The sequence below is a fragment of the Trametes versicolor genome (genome assembly GCF_000271585.1).
Source record: "Trametes versicolor FP-101664 SS1 unplaced genomic scaffold TRAVEscaffold_16, whole genome shotgun sequence".
NCBI classification, from domain to species: Eukaryota; Fungi; Basidiomycota; class Agaricomycetes; order Polyporales; family Polyporaceae; genus Trametes; species Trametes versicolor.
The window spans coordinates 453,216-474,382 of NW_007360336.1; the positions used below are offsets into that span (position 1 = coordinate 453,216).

The window sequence follows — 21,167 nt, forward strand, 5'->3', positions numbered from 1 at the left end:
GCAGACGCCGGTTCGCTCCGATGGCAGTGCCAACTCGCGCTCACGATTGGCTAGCAAAATAGGCCCCCGTCGTAGACCAACTCGCACTGGAGTTCGCCTTTACACAGGGCCTCGTCCTCCCCGCCTCAATAGAGTGTGAAAGGTCTGCCTCTGGGAGACTAGGAATTCTCTGCGATGTCTTTCAAGTTTATCCTCTACGTTCTAACTTTACTCCTCGGATCTCTTGTGTCATCTCACACGAACTTTATAACTCATTCAGTACTAGACGAAGTGCCAGCGACACTTCCGACGACTGCCTTCGCGGATATCGCCTAGGATCCCCCGTCCTGGTTCTTCTTCGTCGCCCTCTTCATCATCAGATTCAAATGGATATCACGGAGAATATGATCACGGCGTTACAGGTAGCGAACCTGGCAGTTGCTCCCGTCCCCGTCCCACTGCACGTCACCCAAGCAGTGATAAATCTTGGTTTATCGTGGCAACATAGACGACTTGCGGCTCACACGGCGGTCGTGAGATTTTGCAGAGGTAAGAATTGGCTGGTACCTGCCGCCAAGTTTCCACGCTGTCAGTAACCAACAAGAGCGGTCCACGGGTGATGCTTACAGGCGTAGGACACTGCCGCCGTTCTACGCCAAGGAGTGCCTTCAGCGGCATGTCAGGATAGGTTGGCTCACAAATAGTAGCCGTGTCTCGTAGGATATGGCTTGACCTCCGCCGACGCACGCAAGGCACAAGTTGCTTCAGTCGGCACGGCTTCTGCGCCCCTCAAATATACCTAACGGAACCCGCTTACAGCTTGGGTTCTCGTAGTACACCCGCGGAACCTGAGGTAACGTCTTCCAAACCTAATGTGTGCCCTATATTAATCCTGCGCACCGATAGCAGATCGCTGGTAACCTCTTGACCCCGTACGCCCCACTCGTAGACTCACCGGCTCTGTGCTAACACATCCGTCTCTCTCGCCCTACGAGTGCCCGCCACTTTTGCTCGTCATGAACCTCCTTGAGGTATCAATTAAGGCTTTGGAAATAGCAAAGCTTGGAGCGAACGTTCCCATCCCGGGACTTAACATCGTCGTCGAATGCGCCCTCAATATTGCGAAGAAAGCTAAGGTAAGCATATTCCGTCTATGCTCACAGTCTCGCGGTGTGGTAACCTGCAGCTCCCTTAGGAGATTGAAGACACTCGCGATGACTGCCGAGCACTCGCCGAACGTGCCACAACTCTTGTATTAGCAGTATACCAGCAGCTCAACAACGGTAGTAGCGACACCGAGATTAGGGAGCATGTAGCGACGTTGTTGCAGTGAGTAATTCTGTACTACTCGACCTCTGTATACTATTTTCATCTAGCTTCATCTGACACAAGGAACTTGCAACACATCGAGAACTTGATGGACCGCCGCCTGCGAGCCAGAAAGCGCGAACGCATTCTGTTTGCACTCAAGCACGGGAAGATTGCCAAGGAGGTCAAGACGCTTACAACGAAGCTCGAGGACTCCTTTCGCGCGTTCATGGTAGAGACCGAGCGGTCCGTCTCGTAAATGTGCCCACTGATGATGTGATTGTCGTTAGATCCAGACTGCGCTCACCATCGATCAGAGCATGAACACCCTGACAAGCGGGAACATCCGCATGTTGCAGCATATCGACGACGCAGCACGTGTTGGGGAAGTTGTCCTCGGGGAGACCGGAGTGATCCGCCGCGGCCTCTCGGATCTCGCACTTCGTATCGGAGGGAGCGCGACGTTCGACGGAAATGTAAGTATTTAAATCTATATGCCGCTTCAGTGCCTAGCTAATAACAGGCACGGCAGTTTCGGCTCTTCGCTCGCGAAAATCTCGCACTATTGGAGCCCATAGTCGACTCGTGCAAGCAGTATCATACGACTAAGAAGCACAGAGACGAATACACCCTGGTCCATTCAGCCACTCAAGCACGGACCGGATGCGTCTCCCGCTACCGCGCTGTTGTGGAGGCTGCGGGTGGATTGACCGGGACGCAGGTAGTAGTACACACGTACCCCAATCGCGATGATCAGCGGTTCGTGGAGGCCGTTAAGTTCGCCAAACGAACCTGGTTAGTCGAGATTCCTTTAGTTGGGGTTGTGCATCTCGCTACAACTTCTTTACCTACAGCCATTCATACGTTTTGACTATGCTGGGATATTCTCATCCGGGAGATCCAGGCGAGGCCGCATACATCGTGACAGAAGGTACGTGCACATACTATCATGTAAAACTGTTCGAGTCGACGTCTTAGGTCGTCGCTACTGAACCATTTGTCCACAGATTACCTTCCCTTTGCGGAATATCTCGGCTCCTTGGGTGGGATCAGCAAGTTGCGAGCGTATCTGGAAATGGTGTGTAGTCTTGACACCCCTTTACTGCTACCGTGCTGATGGGCCCTATGCAGAGGGCGGCGACTTGTGTACGGACATCTCACTAAGCTACCGATCTAGTGGATGCCGTCTTATACTGAATATTCCGTGGGTAGATGGCCGTCGACCATCTGGAAGCGATGGAACTGTATCAACGACTGCCCAAAATTGAGTATTGGGTACGGAAGCATTGCTACACTATTACCTGGTCTGCTAATATACCGACCACGCTCATACAGGATCACAGTACATATCATCCTTTCAGATTAGATGAACTCGTTTTTGATCACCGCCGCGGAGGCCGTATCAAATGGGCGGGGAATCTCGTCGTGCTTGAGACGGCTCGGGATCCTCTCAACGTGAGTACCACCACTCTCAACAAGCTCACACTCTCAATACAGCCCAGCACAGTTAATGAACATTCCAACTGTGCAGACAACCAGGATGCGTATGATAGAAGGTACCCCGCGTACACTATAACTCACAATTGCGATCGTTAATCACTTAATTAGATGTTCGTGCCATCGCATACGGAAACTTGAACATCGTAGTGCAGTGTTGGTTATGGCAGACCATGAGCACGATAGGACTGTACCATGATCTCGCCCCAGGCCGCTTGCAGTGGCCATATTGGGAACAGATCAATGCGTATCCACGGTATCCACTTGGCGCATGGCTGGGACGTGCCCACTGTTCCGATCCCTGGACTGTTCTATCTCCACGAACTCCCGGGTTCGAGGTTGCCACAGTCATGCAGAGGGTACCAGGCGTACGTCCCGCTACGAGGCAAGGTGAGCCGTCCCCAAGTACACTTATAAAACGGAGTGAGTAGTCAGCTTACCGAGTTGAAGAATACCGTAATTCCGAACAGTCCCGAACCAGCCTGGTTCCATGGTTTGATGTCCCGAAATCGGACGATGACGAGATGTGTCACGAATTCGAGTTAGGTACAGGCGAGGATGGAACAAGATGGAAGAGGTAAGAGTGATGTCTTCGCTCCCTGAAACCTGCCAGATTGATCACTATTCGTTCAGATACCAATTCTCCTGCATTCCCATCAACACGACACTTCTGTTCCAGCAACTCGGGCACGTGCCGGACGCGCCCGATGCTACTGCGTGGATGGTGCGCTTGCTGCTCGATCCATCCGTCATAGGACGTCATACGTGCATCGGCATAGGTGTGTCCATTCTGCCTCTGATTTATATTTTTGATGCTGATGCGTACATTTAGCAACGCACAGAGTCTATTACACTGAGACCACCATTACAATGACCCCGCGCGCCGCTGAGAAGGCACCCCCACCGCTTTGGTTCTTTGTGTTGCAGTTCGACGGCGGTGACAACTATTCTCACGACCGCACTGTGCCATGCGGCTTCTGGTCGCTGGACAAGCACCCTACCTCCATCCCGGCAGACATTCTCTTGGATGCATTGCTCCAACGGTCTGAGCCCGGCGAGAAGGGTACACAATCTCCGCCGTTCACTTCGACGCAAGTACTCGGAGACCTTATCTTCACCACACGAACAAAGTAAGTATGGTGGCACCGGTGTCGATCGATCTGCATGGCATTGTACTAACACTGCATCCTGTGATAGGATGCGCACCTCAATCCTACAGCTCAACGAGGACGAGCTGCTAGCATTCAGAGAGGTACAAGAGAGCCTTTACAGGACAAGTGATGTCGATGCTAGCCACTTGGACGCCTCCGGCACAGGGGTTCCCACAACGCACGACAACGGACACGAGGATATCACTGGGGAAAGTTCCGATACCCGCTCTCTCGAGTCAAGTAGCAGCGATGTCACCCAGACTGCACGTATTGTGTCTATAGCTACGGACGCAGACTATCAGGGAACGATGGACCCGGAATGCGGTGGAACGGGGCGATATCGTCGTACGGAGTAGGACGAGGCTGGCACGGGTGGAAAACGTCCGTCTTAACATTGCAGAACTTTTGAGCGCTTGAAGGGCGAGCGGCGAGTGACGAGCGCGAAGCACTGCGCGTGGACACCTGCGCTAGCAATCCAGTGGTCGATATGGACGTCTCTGCCACCGGAGGTGACTCCCGGCCTCGATACATGTCCAGAAGATGGTTTTAGTCTCTGCCCTTGCAGCACCCGAAGCCGACGTGAGTCTTGCTGTCCTCCTGGCGCTGATGCTTGCTAAGCGCACCACGGTGTGGCCGAGTCTCACATCGTTCTATCCGTACCGCCCGATGACGCGAGACGGTAGAACATTGGTGCTCTTGTCGGGTCTTGCGGGCTGTGACGTACTTACTCGGAAATGTGCGATGTACGGGACGTGCGTGGTGTGCTCATGGGCGCGGAGACGAAGCTGTGAACTGCAACTTGAACGCAACGCATGCGCTGGGAATTTCGAGGTCGAGGTACTGGCGCGGGGACGTGGGTACGTTTGTCGCGCGCTCGTGAACGCAGAGACCAGGTCGGAGGAACGTGTCGTATGTGTGACCAGTTCCGACACGGTGCAGAGTGCCATTCTGGACGTACCCTAGCTATATGTGGTGCAAAACGACTCGATGTTTGGAGTCTTCTGTGTGCACGCAAAGGATGCAGGAAGCATTTGGGAGCGTTGAGTAGAGTGCGTAGACCAAAGGGCTTCAACGCGAGTCGTCCGCGGCGCGCGTGCGGCTATATCTACACGTAGAGGTGACGACGAATCAGCGAGCTATCTTCTTAGCATCGGCATGCTGAGACCTGCAGGATATACGCCGAGCGGTTCTTATATGCGCGTCGTGTCATTCGCCAGATTGCGAGGACGGCGACGGCGCAAGGGGGGGGGGGCGATAACGTGCCTAGCAGAGCAGCCTTCCCGCGCGCGCCGGCGCGTGCTCTCCCAACGCCGTTGTACGGGTGTACGTATCCTTGCGGTACGTTTGGTGCAGACCGAGCCGTTCCGGACACAGTATATGTCTTCGTCCGGCGATACTTCGGATGTCGATACCTTTCGAGTGGACGTCTCCACGTCCGCTGCCGCCCTGCTGCTGCTCATCATACAGTGTTGCGACTACGGTTCTCTGCCCACGCAACGCCAGAGTCTGACACCTTGTTTTTTTTCCCATTTCAGCTCAGATCGTACCGAAAGTTTGTTAGGCACACTCACCACAGTGCAGCTAAATTTTTCCATCATGCTAGCATGACCGCTCGGTGCCGCGATAGGGCACGGAGATATTTGCGGGTCGTGGTACTGCGCGGACACGTGTGATGCGGTATTGCGCGCGGGATACTAATGAGTGCGAAGGTGGGGCCGGGAAGCGCAGCGTGTGCATGATGGGCCCTACGCGGTGAGTAACGCCGCCCCGAGGTTGTCACAGACACATTGTTGGGCGTCGAGTATAGTGCGCGTGCGGTTGGGCATTGACACGGGCGGCCTGATACGCGTGTGCTGTTCAATCTGCACATGCAAGCAACGAGCTTCCGACGAGCCTTTTATGCAGCTAGATGGCACTTACTAGATCTACGTTCCGTGGTGCATATACGCGTATCGTTTCATCTGCTAGGGCACGAGGGTGGTCGCCGGACATGGGGTCGACCACCGTGTACTTGTCCGATGCTGTCGTATGACGCGAACGCCGATCTGAGGTGGCAAGAGACCGTGGTCGGATAGTCAGCGCTCTTGGCGCAGGACGGCCGCGGCATTGTCGTGTCTAGCGTCCTCAACTAGGCGTACAGACTCGAGCGTTGAGATTTTTTCGCGCGTAGACAACGCTAGCATCGTTTTTTGTGTCGACAAAGCTTAGCAGATGGGGTGGACGTCGGCATTTGTCATTATAGATGAGAGCCCTGGGCGTAGACGAGAGAGTGAGGGACGGTTGGATGGTCGTTGTGCCAAGTGAACTGCAGTGCACAGAGATCGCTGCGAAGATCGGAAGAAGCGCATTCCGTCATGCAAGCAGAGGCCCTAGGAGAGTGATAGACGCAATCTACAGCAAGACCCGCGATGCAAGGGAAGACAGAACGTACGAGCACGGCCGTGGCAGAGCGTCGCGGCTTGCGACTCCGACTAGAGCGGACTAAAGCGCTCGCATGGCTTTGTTTGGCTCATAAACAACGTCGTGGGAGGTGCCTATGCGAGAATATCCGAGTACCGTCGCGTCCCTCCCGCCGCCGGTAGCACTGCTCGACTCTCCTCCTTTCCTTGATTGATCGTGAGTCAGAGAGCCATGAAAATCCTTCTGGGTATACCAGGTGGTCCAAACCTCTCCTCAAACTCCAGCTACTCTTCAAGCGCTGTGCTCGCCCGTGGCGGCTCCTCCGCGGCATTCAACAGCATGACCTTTTATTGCCAGTGCTTCCAGGTGCGCCTCGCCGCACTTACTTCACATATGTGTTAGCTGAATCCGGCGTGACTGCTGATAGATCCTGCAAGTGTTATAAACAATCTCGCGTCGCCGTGCGAGTTTGCGTGGAGCATGTTCGGGGAGCGTCCACCCGGGTATCGTGCAGACATAAACGGCTGCCCACCGCAACATAAGTCTCGAGCATGGGTGGCTTTATGAATCCGTCTGGACTCGTCCTGTTCACGAAATATTGGGCTTTCTACATCAAGTAAGTACGCGCCTCAAAGTGTACGCCGGTGAGACTTTTGGTCCGGCGTTGCATTAGACAGACAGCAGCAGGCGTTCGCCAAGCTCGAGCAACCGCTCGGACTACATGGTCTTCCAAGTCATGCAGATGAGTACGCGCTCGATTGGGTGTTGTGTTTTGGGTCTAAGATGAGCAGAGGAGTCTCTGGCAGCATCACACTCCTGTGTATGAGGGCGCACGAGGATCCGCGACGAAGGCGTCGTCTATAAGCACTGTGATGTTGAATTAACCAAACAACATGCTCCGCGCCTTTCCCAACCGTGTCAATTTTGGTAGTAGCGACGAGCACAGTCTCGGAACAAATTTGATTTTTTGTCGTCGTCTCCCACGCTATCAGTAACAAGCCTTGAAAGCAGTTCTCAAACTGATTCCCACAGATCGAGGCTCACATGGCCGTTTCACGGGGAGCGGTACCTATGATACGCACCGGATATGCTCGCACTGGCTGGCAGAAAAGCTCGAGGACGCCAACTCAGCGTCAACCGCATACTTGTGCATAGCCATGGCGTGTCGTCGCTTCGGCGGCTTTCAATCGCACCTGGAAGAACTCTGTCACATGTCTGTGGGTTCTCGTACAGCCTCTGGGAACTCGAGGCAAGGTCTTCGAACGTGACATGTGCCCTACATTAACTCCGCCTCCCGACAGTTCATAGCACATCGCTGTCATCGCTGCAACCCCGTACCATCATCTGCAGGCTCGCCGCCAAGCTAGCGCTCCCATCTGGCTCTCCCATCCTGCTCATCGTTTGTCTATCATGCAAATCCTCGAGGGATCGATCGCGGCGCTGGAATTAGCGGTGCTTGCAGCGACGGGCCTTCCCTTCCCGGGGCTGAGCGTCGTTCTCGATAGCGCGCTGAGAATTGCGAAGAAAGCCAAGGTGAGCACGCTCAGTCCCCGCTCTTTCTTCTGTGTAGTGAGCCCGAGATCGTTCAGGAGATAGAAGAAACCCGAGATGACTGCCGAGCCCTCGCCGAACGCGCCGCAAGCCGTATGATGGCAATATACCAGCAGCTCAAGAACGTAAACGGCGAAACGGCGGCGAAAGAGCATGTCACCATGTTTCTGGGGTATGTATTTGCGCATTAGACCTCTGTACGTCGATTGGATCTGACTCGATCGGACACAAGCAACCTACTAGATATTGAGAGTCTTATGGCCCGCCGCCTGCGAATTGGAAAGCGAGAGCGCATCCTGCTTGCCCTCAAGTGCGGGAAAATCGCGAAGGAGGTCAAGACGCTAACCGCGAAGCTCGAAGAGTCCTATCGCAATTTTATGGTGTGGACCTAGCGACTCCCATCGTGCTCAAGCCCACTAATATCGCGACCATCGCTAGATCCAGTCTGCACTCTCAATCGACCAAAGCATGAACACGCTGATGAGCGGAAACATCCGCATCATGCAGCACATCGACGACTCAGCACGTGTCGGAGACGCTGTACTAGGAGAGACCAGGGTCATCCGCACCGACATCTCGGACCTTGCACATCGTGTGGGGGGGAATGTGACGTTCGACGGAGATGTAAAGATTCAGGTCCATATCTCTACTCGGTGTCATGCTGATACTCGGTGGTGTCAGTTCCGCATCTTCGCCCGTGAAAACATCGCCTTACTGGAGCCCATCGTCGACTTGCACAAGCCATGGGACACCACGATTACACAGCGCAGAGACGAAAATACGCTCGTTCAGGCGAGTCCTCGGCCACGGACCGGACGTGTATCCCGCTACCGTGGTGTCGTAGAGGCCGCGGGTGACCTGACCGGAATGAAGGTGGTGGTGCACGTGTATCCTGATCAAGACGAACAGCAGTTTGTAGAGACCCTCAAACTCGCCCGGCGAACCTTGTATGTCAATATCGCTCTATCTGGGGCCGTGCCTCATTATGATATATGCAGCCACCCCAGTATTCTAAGTGTCATGGGATACTCCCGTCGGGGAAGTCTAGGCCAGGCCGCGTACATTGTGACGGAAGGTATGGCGACATATCCATATCACTCACAACGGCCAATATTCAATGTCTGTCTCCGCGGCTGAACTATTCTTCGAAAGACTACATTCCCTTTACGGAACATCTAAGCTCCTTGCGTGGAGCCAGGAAGTTACGAATGCACCTGCAAATGGCGCGTAGCATCGATGTCCCTGATACTGCTACAATGCTGATGAGATCTATAAAGGCGGCAGCGATTTGTGTACGTATACCTCAACTCAACCAGTGATCCGGTGGATGTGGTTAAGTTCTGAATGTATCGGAGGCAGATGGCCATCAACCATGTTGAAACTCAGGTGAATCTGCGTCGACTGTTGCCCATGCGTTCATATTGGGTACGATGTACCTGCTACAAAACCACCAGGTCTACTGACTTACCGCCCATATGTCATGTCCATGCAGGATACAAATGAAGATATCCATACCATCAGATCAGACGAGGTTGTAGTTGATCACCGCCGTGGAGGCCGTATCAAATGGGCTCGGGATCTCCTCGCACTTGAGAAGCCAGACGATCTTCAGGTAGGAATCATGACCCTCATCATGCTCCCACTCTCACTATACCTATACCCAGATGATAGATGTCCCGGCTGCACAAAAAGATAGGATGCACACGATAGAAGGTACGGCATGCAAACCGATCCCTGGAAGTGTGATTACTGACTACGTTGTCAGGTCTTCGTGCCATTGCATGTGCACACGTCGACACTGTGGTGCAGCATTGGTTCTCATCCATCCTGAGACCCTCTCCGTCATACATGTCCTTCCTCCTCCCAGGTCGCTCATGGTGGTGTAGTTGGGAGCATATTGCTGACTATTCACGGTATCCACTCGGAGTGTGGCTGGGACGCAACAACTTTCACGAAGATTGGACCTGTCTATCTGCACAAGATCCCGGGTTCGAGGTCGCTGTAAGAGTGCAGAGTGTACCACTTGCACTTCCCAGTCCCAGGCAAGGTGAGTCGCCGCAAAGTACACCAATCGAGCGGTCTCGCCGGTCAGCTCACAAGGGCAGAAGGCCATGATTTTTACCAGAGGTTGAGCATGGTTAAATGGCTCGATATCCCGGAATCGGACCTTGACGAGATGTGCATCGAATTCGAGCTAGGCACGGGCGGGGGCCAGACAAGATGGAAGAGGTGAGAGCAATATCCGAGCTGCTTGTACCCCGATCTAGTTCATCTGAATCAACCACTCAGATACCAATCTTCCTGCATTCCCGTGAATACGACACTTCTGTTTCAGCAACGTGTAGGTGTGCTGGACGAACTCCATGCTGCCTCGAGGATGATGCGTGCACTACCGGATATATCTGTCCTTCAAGGACAATACCGGTACATCGATATAGGTGCGTCCGTTCTACCTGTGTGTGTTTCGGTCGCTGATATGGATGTCTAGCCCGGTACCGAACATATTTCACTGAGACGACCATCACGATGAGTGTGCATGCCACTGAGCAGGTATACCCACCGCTTTGGTTCTTCCTGTTGCAATTCGATGGCAACAACGGTTCCGCTCACGACTGCAATATTCCAAGCGGATTCTGGTCGTCGGAGAAGTATCCAACCTCCGTGCCGGCGGGTATCATTTTCGATTCGACATCGCAGTTTGAGCACATTGAGGGTGTGAAAGCTCCACTATTCACCTGGACGCAAGTGCTTGGAGACCTCGTATTCACCACACGGACAAAGTACGCACCGGTGTCGATTTACATATGTTGGGTATTGTACTGATTCTGCACATTCTGGTAGGATGGCCACCGATGTTCTGCAGCTCGGTGAAGACGAGCTCTTTGCATTCAGAGAGTTCCAAGAGAGCCATCATTCGACTAGCGACACCTCTGCTAGCGACTCGGACGACTCCGCTGGAGATAGAGTCGCAACGGACGACAGCGATGAGGATGACACCGAAGACTCTGACGCCAAATCCCTCGCATGGAGCTCCAGCAACGAAGATCACGTCCTCGGGGTGAACCACGAGTCTCCGGAGTCGGACTATGAGAACGCGACCGACGTGGGAGACGATAGCGCGGAAGAATATTACAGTGCAGAAGAGGACGAAGCCACGGGACTTGCATGTGGCGAGTGTCCGTCTTGACGTCGCAGAAGTATGTACCGCTTCCGCCCCCTGTTGCGGCTACTCGTACTCATCCTGCTCACCCTGCAGCCGGTGCGGCCGTGTATCTCATGCTCGAAGATTCCGCTCAACGTATCTCTTCCACCCTTGTCCATCTCGCCCCCGACTCGCCTTGCGCACTCGCTTCGTTTCCACACTGTAACCCCACTCGAATGCTCAGTACTGCCGCCATGTTTATCGATAGCATGCTTCGAACCTTTCGCAAGTATTATGTGTATGAATCTTTTGGTGGGGCGCTCATAGGAAGGGCTGGCGCTCGAAGCCGAGCCCGCACCGTAGACGTGGTTGAACCTCTCGCGCTCCTTCGGCGGCGAAGAAGCTGTCGCCCCTGCGGCACTACTTCTCGTCGCATATACACCCTCGGATGAGGTCGTAGCGACTGCTGAATGCACGCGCGGCAGCAAGTTTGGGGCGGCGAGCTCTCACTATGGACGCGACAGTGCCTGCGAGTGGACCGCGTTCCCCATGGCGTGTCGATCGTCAAAGCAGATCATATCGCCGTGCCACAGCCATCCTCCCGCTACATGCGAGTAGTACATGGACGCACTCTGACGATGCCCGTGTAGAGTACTCACGTCCACGCCCGGTAAGCATTCAAAGTAACGCTCTCACGCGCTGCCTCGCACGTCCCTTATGCATAATCCGTCTTGAACGGAGGATACGGAAGTAGTAAGATTGCCCAGCAGGGAGCCCGGGCACAACACCTACAATATGAACGAATGTCTACATGTATCGCGCATCCCCGCGAGGAGCGCGCGTCCTGCTCCGAAACGTGGGAGCGTGCGGCCGGAGAGCGAGGCGAGGTGCGAGCAGGGATGTGTTGGACGCGGCTCCGCATGCCATCGACGCCTACACGCACGCCCCCATGTCTCCTTCGCAGCAGCCCCAGCGGGTCTTGAGTGCTTGAGCAGCGAGCGACGAGTCGGAGCACGGAGTGTCGCGCGCCAGGAATCCGGTGACGAGGTCGCTATGGACGCGTGCTGCCGCCAAAGCAGGCTTCCAGGCACATGCGAACGCCCGCGCGGGGCCACGGGCGGGTAGACGAGCACGCAGACGAGCGCGAAGGGCTAGCTGTTGGCGCGACGCGCATAGGACGGGATCCGGCCGTGCCGGATCCGTGTTCTGCTGAGATGCATGGCAGCGCTTGCGTCGCGCAGTGTTTGGGGTTGGAGTGCTGGGTTGCGATCTCGGGTCGTCGGTGGACCACAGACAGCTAGCGCTGTAGTCTGTGCGACCCCGCCGCATTGGGAGGTCCGCGTGTTTGTTCCTAGTACCGCCTCGAGTTTTGTCCTCTGCGCCATGGCCCTTCCTATGCGGGCACAGACACGCCCTACTAGGACCGTGTTTGGGTACGCGAGGGGCGTCGGTCGTTCCTGGGGTGGAGTGGAAGCCTAGAAGCAACAAATGAGCGCTGCACTGAGCGGCGTCGGAGAAAACGAGTGACAGAGCACGCCGTGTGTAAGTAGTCAGCACATGCACGTACTACCCGCGTGGTGTAGACAACGATGCTGAACGCTTGCAATGCCTCCATGGAAGACTGTGTGTCCTCGTTCTGTGAGGTAGGGTGAGCCGCTGCCGGTTCTCAACGATGGTACATCTCTAGTGGACGTCCCCACACCTGAAGGCGCGCTGACACCGCTCGTGATAGAGGCGTCCTGATCGCGACGTCGATCTCCGAGTCTGCTCGTGCAAGCAGCGACAATCGAATCCGGTATTATTCTGTCCAGCGCAGACGATGCACGTACCCCGGTGCGGCCGAGTCTCCCGTCGTGCTGGCGGCATCGCCGGGTTCCGCATCATCGTAGAGCGATGGTCTCTTGTTGGGCCGCGGAACACCGGGGAGGAGATGTGTGACGCGGGGGACATACGTGGTGCACTCGCGAAGGCGGAGACGGGGTTGAGACGCGCAGCGCACACCTCTGCGTATTGTTCAATACGGGCTTGTCGATGGGGTCATCGGCGGACTCGTACGACGCTAAGCTGTGCGAGGGGAAATTGCTAGCCATCGATTATAGCGCGCGGGCCGAAGGGCATGGACGAAGACGACCCGCAGCGCGGGTGTTGCTCAATCTGCATATACCAGCAACGAGATATTAACGATTTTTTTAAAGCAGGACGAACGCATACCTGTCGCATCTATGATCTGCGGTTCGTATATGCGTAAAATTTGAGTTTCGAGACCATGAGGCCGGTCCCAGAGCGTAGAGGTCGGTCACCCAGCGCAGCGCGGTTGGTGCTCGCCTGACGCTGTTTGCAGGCGCAAGCCTTGGCTCGACTATCCGAGAGACGCACCGGAGAGACGATTCACTCACCCTGAGGTCGACGTAGATACTATGTACTCGGATGTATCGCTTTCTGTAGCAAGTGGTGTTAGGAATACTCATACTCATCGTAGTCGCCATCCAGACGGCCTACTGCACCCACATGTATGACGGTGTGTCCAGGGATCGTTGACTTATAGACGGCGTACCAGATGGCGATGTCCGCTACGTCGTCGTATCCAACATCCTGTGAGACTCCTCGACGTGCGCTCCAGGTCTCTGATTGGCGTGTAGGCACGAGGATGCCCAAGGACGTGCTGAAGAAGAGAGTGCAGGTCTCGATTGCCGTGCCAGGAGAGGCCGAGGAGGGTGAGACGGCGGGATACGTGGCTGTAGAGAGAGGCAGAGAACGGGCGATGGACACGTCGAGCCAGAGGAAAGGAGAACTCCAAGGGAAGGCGGGATGGGTGCAGCAGTAACAGGTTCAATAGTGGCTCGAGTGCGAGCACAGCCTGATGTGAGCAAGTCCTGCGGAAGGCGTTAAAGGGAGTCTGCAGACACTCTTTGGGACGCGTGGAGGACGGCGCAGACGCAGGAGGACGGCGCACGACCAACTCCGACTCGAGCGGACCCGAGTGTGACGCCGGCAACCGAAGAGGGAAGGAGGTCGTCACAGGGAACGCTCAGACGCTGAAAGACAGGGATACGGTCTGTTCGATTGAGGAATGAACGATGCCTCGCCGTACGTGAATACAAAGGGTTTTTATACGTATCGGAGAGGCGAGAGGAAAAGAGGAAGTTTTGGGTGCCAAGGCGAAGCCAAGGCAGGATGAGAGAGCGTACAGTAAGCAGTACGCGGGTAAGCTGAGAAAGGAAGGAGTAACGTATACGGTAGGTCCAGCGCCGGAGTGCTCGGCCGGCGCCTGGGCGTTACATCCGCCCTCCCAGTGCAACCAAGTCCCGCGACGAGGTTCACTGCTTCGTCGGATCTTCGTCCGAGGGGTAGTCGACGAGCTCCTCGTCGACGCCTCCGTTGGATATCTTCTTCGGCTGGTTCGCACCCGATCCGCTAGCAGCAGCGTTCTCAGCCTGCGACGCGACGCGGACGGCAGGAACGTGAGGAGTGGGGGTGGCGAAGGGGAGCTCCGCAGACACGTCGACGTCCATGTCCACGTCGGAGGTTTTGGTGGCAGCGACGACCAGAGCGGCGGACGTCTTCGGAGCAAGGGCGCGGGCCTTGCCCTTGTCCTTGCCCTTGCCCTTGGGCTTGCCTTTGACGGCGGCAGCGCGGTCACGCCACACTTGTGGTTTGGCGGTGGGGGCCAGCTCGGCGCGCTCGCGCTCGCGACGTTCGCGACGTTCGCGGATGGCGTCTTGCGTACGCTGGTTACGCTCGAGCTGATCCAGCATCAAGTTTTCGACGATGAGTTGACGGCGCGTGTCCGCGCGAGCAGCGGGCGCGGCGACAGGAGCGGCGGCGGGTGCAGGGATGAGGACGTGGTTCGGAGCGGGGTGCAGCTCGCGCGTCGGGGCGAGCTGGTCGGCAGGTAGGTGAATCCCGACGAGGTCGACGGCTCCAGAGGCATGATCGTACTGAACGAATTGATAGCGGCATTCGGTGTCCTGGGCCCACAGCTCACAGAACTCCACGTAGCCCGCAGGCACGGTAAGTCCCGGACCAGAGAGCCGGTCGCTGCGTAGAGCGAAGTCGAAGCGCGAGTACAGGCGGAGCTGGTCGATTGCGTACAGGTGCTTGGTGCCGGTCGGAGCCCGCCGTAGGATGATGTTCCCGTTGGCCAGGCGGTCGAGAGCCGAGTTGCCGTCGAAGGCGACCATGACGAGTATGAGCAGGAGTACGACGAGCAAATGGAAGGGGGCGACCCGAGGCAGACGAGAGGGTTGTCGAATCGGGATGGGATAGCGGTGAGTTGAAGGAGCGTGATCAGGGAGGAGAGGCTGCCGCTGATGCAGCCTCCCCCTCGCAGCGCGGTCCCCTTTATAGGTCTTGCGCCGCGGACGGCTCGCCCTAGGCCCTACGGCCCCTAAGAAAACTTGTGGGTCATCACTCGGAGGCTGACCCGTTCCGTTCTGCAGTTGGCTAATGTTTTCCGCCCCTAGAGCTTCCAAATACTCGCTAACCGCGCGGGTATTGCGGATTTCGCGGAAGGGGACCCACGTCCGATCACCAGAACGCCACAAGGCCTCGAAGATCGAATCCTCGCGCGCGCCGCTGTGGGACAGGATGCGGGTGATCACCCATTCGTCATCTGGCTCCTCAAAGTCCGCGACCTGTGTCTCGAGCCGTCCCGGAAAGAGACGGTCGTCATTAGGCTCGTGAATCCTGAGCAGAGACGCGTGAAAAACGTCGTGGACACCTCTTTGTTTAAGGTTCCGAGGTAAGCCAAGCTGATACGAGTTGTTTCCAAAGTCTCGAAGTATGGGATAGGGCCCAATATACTTCGGAGTCAACTTGCGCGCGAGACCTTTCGGGAGAGAAATATTTTTGGTGGAAAGGTACACCAAGTCTCCGGTTGCAAAAGGTACGGGCCGCCGCTTTTTGTTAGCGTCTCGAGTCTGTTTAACTCGGGCAGCCAGGATACTATCATGGGCAGCCATGATGGTCTGCTTTACGCGCTGAGCATAAACGCGGACGCCAGGATATTCATCTGACTGGGCGTTGTCCCAAATCATGGAACGAGGCATGCGGCCAGTGTTAAGGAAGAATGGCGAATAGCCAGTAGACTCTGATCGAGCCGTGTTGATGGCGAACTCGATCGCAGGCAGTTTTAGTACCCAATCTCGTTGATTAGGGCCAATACATTGGCGCAGCATTTGCGTAACCGTCCGGTTCGCGCGCTCCGTGGATCCATCTGACTCTGGATGATAGGCACTGGACATTCGTAGTTCTACGCCCATGAGGCGGTGCAGGTGTGTCCAGAATAAACTTGTAAACAGAGAGTCACGGTCACTGACAATAGCACGCGGCATGCCGTGATGCTTATAGACTTCCGTAAATACGAGTTCTGCCACTTGCTTGGCGGTGTAGTTCGTGCGGCAAGGTACCAGATGAACCATACCGCTCAGCAAATCGATTACGACCGCGATAGAGTCGTAAACACCGTTCCGGTCGCGGGAATCGGGCATAGGACCGACAAAGTCGATACCGATGACCTCCCAAGGTACCTTCGGTACGGTGAGAGGATTCAGAAGGCCGTATGAGCGCTGATTGTTCGGTTTACTCCGTTTGCAGACTTGACAGGTGTCACAATATTTGCGGATGTCAGCCGCCATAGTCTTCCACCATACATGATCCCGCAGGAGACTCAAAGTCTTGTAGGACCCCAGGTGAGCAAGGAGAGAATGTGCGTGGGTGATGATAACTTCCCTGACACTCCTTCCGTTGTATAGGATGTCCGGGATACACAGGACGTCGCGGCCGTTCTCATGCAAAGAGATCAGGCCATTTTCCAGACGGAAGTTCTTGAACGACTTCACGTCGTCGATGATACGGCCGAAGAACTTGTCTTCCGGGTATCGACCGGCGAGCGTGGATGCGAGGTCCACGCCCTCGGTGTTCTCGGAGAGGTACGTAAGAAACGTCATCTGTCGAGACAGGTTCTCACGCGCGGTGTTGAGGCGGCCATCTTCAGGCTCCTCGTCCGTCCGCATTGTCGTTGAGTCCCCCTCACTCCTCGCTGGGATTGGATCGTCCACTGACTGCCCGCCCTTCTCCGCACGGGGACCGTGCAGGACTACGCGTTTGATGCGCGCCGCGAATTCTCGAGAAGTCTCTGGGCGCCCCGACTCTGCGGGAGCGACTACAACACGTCGTCGCGGAGCGGGAACCACTGAAGGAACAGGAGGCGACGGCCGCCCGGGCAAGGAAGGGCCCCCGCGCGGTGGTGCCCGTTTCTGTGAATGAGAGGTACGTGGCACGGCCGTCTTTACAGGCGCCGCTGGTACTGAAGGCGCAGCGGGTCGTAGGGACCGTGGTGCAGGAGGACGAATCGTCCGGCCAGGAGCCGACCGCGGGGCAGCGGGCGCAGAGGCCGCAAGTCGCGAGCTAGCTCGAGTACGAACAGGAGCTGGCGCGGAAGTCGGCGAGGTGGCCGCGTCCGCCGCCGCGAGCACAACAGAATGGGAGGCCACCGTTAGGACGGGCTCAGTGTCATCATGTGCGACGTACTCCGAAGCAGCGCGGACGGTGCCGGGCGCATCGCTTGTGTAGATCCGCGAGAGCGCATCGGCGAGGACATTGTCCACCCCTGGTACGTACTCGACTTCAAAGTCGAACTCGCTAATTTTCTCCACCCAGCGAGCTTGCCGTCCAGACAAATTCCTCTGGGCGAGCAGGTGAATCAAGCCCTTGTGGTCAGTGATCCACGTGAAGTGGCAGCCCAGCAAGATATCCCGGTGACGAAGCATGGCTTCAACCCCCGCGAGCATCTCGATTTCATGGACGGCATAGTTGGCTTGGGCCGACGTGAGCTTAGCGGAGAAGAAAGCGGCAACGCGGGCGTTACGCCAGCTGTCCCCTTGGCATACGACCCCAGCGATGCCGCCCATGGAGCCGTCTGTGACCAACCAAATACGGGGCGCAGTCATCTCATAGTCCAGGGGACAACGATGGTGCGTGCGATGGGCGTGCACAAGTCGCTTTACCTCATCGAAAGCACGTTGTTCAGTCGGACCCCACCGGAAACTGTGCTCCATGCCCGTGAGGCCAGAGAGAACCCCCATAGGTATGCGGATAGTGGCAATATCATCCGCCAAATATCCTACTGACCCCAGGAACCCCCGTAACAATTCGCGTGTTGTCGGCACCTTCCAGTTGAGGACGGAGTCGACTTTGTCGGGATCCATACGGATACCATCCCGATCAATCACTCGTCCAAGAACTTTGAGTTCCGCGCACAGAAACTGTAGTTTGGTGGAACTGAGGTAAAGTTCCTCGCGACGCAAAATGTCAATGATCTGTCTGACATGCGCCTCATGCTCCGCAGCTGTATCGGAGTAAATGATAATATCGTCAAGATATACATCCATGAAGCGGCCAATGAAGGGCCCGAAAATGTGATTCATCAGTGTTTGGTATGTGGCCACTGCGTTACAGTCTCCCTGCTGGAGGACGAGACTGACCATATTGCCGTCCGGGGTGGTCATAGCGGTACGGTCCACATGCTCGGGGTCAATACGAATCTGCTCGTAGGCATCTTTGCCGTCGATGAGACTGCGATACGGTTTGCGGGACGCCCTCCGGAGGATAGCTTCCATGTCCGGTAAAGGAGATGTCACTTTTACGGTGTTGGCATTACGCTCACGAAGGTCACAGACAACACGTAAACGAGGAGGAACACCGTTGATACCGGTGCCCGGCTTCTTCAACAGAAGCATGGGCGAAGTGTTCCGCGCACTAGACGCGCGCCAACGCCCCGTCGTGAGGTACGCGTCGCGTTTCTCGACCCATAGCGGTAGTAACGCGTCCGCACATTTAGACGGTCGCCAGTGATAGACCTTAGCTGGGTCCTTCAAAGGAATAGTGTGGTTAATCGCGCGGAGGGGCGGGAACGGTGCGTCGCTCGCATCGCGACAGATCGGCGCCGCGTACTCACGCAGAGATACACGAATTCGCTCTAGCTCGCCCTCCAGAACGTCGGCCGCTCTGGATTCAATAACGCGGACCCGTGTCGCCGGAATCTCGGCCAGCTGTACACTCCCCACGACAACCTTGGAAGGGTTGAACCCCAGGAGCATTTTATGTTGCGCGAGAAACGGAGTCCCGAGTATGAGGTCATAATTTAATATGTTCATGATATCAAAGTATCGTCGCTCACGAATAGTTTGATAGGTGATATCGGCTTTGCAACCGCAATTCACCTTCGCACGCGAGCCCTGCACCGCCAACTGCACTGGTAACGGTTTCTCAAGCTCATGGGCGTGAATGTGTAACTGATGCGCGAACTTAGCGGACATGAAATCCGCTAAGGACCCGGAGTCCAGGAGTGTACGGGCCGGCTGCCCATTCACCAGGACGGTGACGACGATGGGCTCCGGTATGATACGGCGGAAATCTTTAGTCTCCGCGGCATTACGCTGGAGAGGAGGTTCAACCACCGCCGCAGCCATGCTGGACAGGACGGGTTCCGCCCCAAGTTCTGACGGATCGGCGTCGTACAGTAGTCCCAACCCTTCGCCTAGGCCATCGAGTGGCTCGTCCGCAGATGCATCGCGTGCCGCACGGACAGCGTACCACCCTGGTAAGTCGAAGGCCGAGTTGCGAAGGAGCTCAAGACTAATATGGCAATCCAAAGACAAGTAGGCGTCTTCGATGAGAACCACATCGCCATACCTAAACGCGGTGAATCGGGCCAGGCCATCCGCGTCCTCGGCGGAAGCTGGCCACGGCTCTTCGCGGTTCAAAACCGCCGCGGCGTGGATGCCAAACGCGTCGCCAATAGGTTCGGACCCATGGTTCAGTAATTGACAGTCCTCGAACTCCTCTCGACGGAGAAGGCCGCTCAAGAGCTGCCGGAACCACACGACAACGTCGAAGGCCTCGTCCTCAAGACAGGAACGGCTAAGAGGCACGCTCCCATCCCCCGTAGGTAAGAGGTTGCCATCGTCGGTTGCTCTTACAAACTCATTGTAAATGACTGATACATTATCAGTGTCGCGAGATCCAACGAGGATGGCAGAGGCACCCACCGCCTCGTCCGGGAAGTAGGGCAGGTACCGGTTAAGCAGCTGCTCTGCGCGATCCGAGAGCACGTCGCCCAGGCGAACGTATGACCGCCCCGCGCGAGGAGTGATAGGAAGGGAGCGCGAACTCGCGCCCTCCAAGTCTAAGTCGTCCCCCAACGAATATTCATGCGAGCTACAAACACGCTGGAGGAACTCGATGAAGGGTTCCGATGAGGCACTCGCATCCGGCGGGAACCGGGAGGTATAGTCAGGACGCCCGTCGCTGGCCCCCTCGGAGACGCCACTGACCGTCTGCAAGTCGGGGACAGAGCAGGAGCGAGGTAAGGACGCCACCGAGCCACCGCCCGAGTCACTAATAGACACGGTATGCAGAGTAGGCAAACTACCCGCCTCCGATGCCGGAGTATCGCCCCAGGCAGACAACGCCTGCAAATCGGGCAGGCTGCCTGCCAAGGAGGCCGGAGAGCTATCGACGTCCGACACCGTGTCGCACCGCGCGCGGTACTTAGGACACGCGAACGAGGGCAGTACTTCATCCGGTTGCACATGTATGTAATTAAACTCAACATCCTCCAAGCGGCTGGACGATTCCACACGCGCCTGGAGTACATCCACAGGGTCCGGTGAGCCGATGGCTAGGCTGTACGCCAGAACGCCCGGAGGCTTTCCCCGGTGGCCATTGCGGACCTGGTTGGACTTCGGGCAGTTACGAGACAGATGGCCTGTTTCGCGGCAATTGTAGCATTTCCCTGCCGCGCGCAACTCATCGCGCTCTTTGTCGGTGAGTGGGTTCTTTGGACGTTCAACCGGCCGAGAGCCCGTCTTCTGACCGCCGGATGTGGCCGGCTTCCGCGCATCGCGCCCTCCACCACCAGGGGCAGTAGAAGAAGAAGAAGCGACCGCGGGGTCATTAAAGCGTCGCTCGCGGGTACGGTCATGACGGCGAGACGACGTGCGCGATGTGCCACCCGACCCGTCGTAGCGCGCCGTGTTCGCGCCGGCGGCGACATGTCCTGCGCGCTGCGTCTGCTGACGACGTTCGGCAATAGCGCCAGCGGCCTGCGCGAGCTCCGCCACCTCGGCCTCCGTTTG

General features: G+C 56.5%; 4 protein-coding genes across 4 annotated transcripts; 2 read left to right on the forward strand and 2 right to left on the reverse strand.

The window, feature by feature from the left end:
- Positions 1-7,745: 7,745 nt before the first annotated feature.
- TRAVEDRAFT_54268 (uncharacterized protein) lies at positions 7,746-9,023 on the forward strand (the record flags this gene model as incomplete). The annotated part of the gene is made up of 6 exons (XM_008047192.1): positions 7,746-7,868; positions 7,925-8,058; positions 8,119-8,266; positions 8,325-8,510; positions 8,568-8,833; positions 8,885-9,023. The coding sequence occupies 6 exons, from the start codon at positions 7,746-7,748 to the stop codon at positions 9,021-9,023; spliced, it is 996 nt and encodes a 331-aa protein (XP_008045383.1).
- Positions 9,024-10,020: 997 nt separating this feature from the next.
- On the forward strand, positions 10,021-11,073 carry TRAVEDRAFT_54269 (uncharacterized protein; the record flags this gene model as incomplete). Its single annotated transcript, XM_008047193.1, has 4 exons — positions 10,021-10,115; positions 10,176-10,324; positions 10,375-10,666; positions 10,728-11,073. The coding sequence occupies 4 exons, from the start codon at positions 10,021-10,023 to the stop codon at positions 11,071-11,073; spliced, it is 882 nt and encodes a 293-aa protein (XP_008045384.1).
- A 909-nt stretch (positions 11,074-11,982) lies between these two features.
- TRAVEDRAFT_32305 (uncharacterized protein) lies at positions 11,983-13,777 on the reverse strand (the record flags this gene model as incomplete). Its single annotated transcript, XM_008047039.1, has 5 exons — positions 13,537-13,777; positions 13,425-13,467; positions 13,240-13,359; positions 12,858-13,182; positions 11,983-12,503 (listed from the first exon to the last, which is right to left on the reverse strand). Coding segments are annotated over exons 4-5 (461 nt in total), but the record flags the coding sequence as incomplete, so codon positions are not given.
- A 1,702-nt stretch (positions 13,778-15,479) lies between these two features.
- TRAVEDRAFT_92227 (uncharacterized protein) lies at positions 15,480-15,788 on the reverse strand (the record flags this gene model as incomplete). The annotated part of the gene is made up of 1 exon (XM_008047194.1): positions 15,480-15,788. A coding segment is annotated over one exon (309 nt), but the record flags the coding sequence as incomplete, so codon positions are not given.
- Positions 15,789-21,167: the final 5,379 nt, after the last annotated feature.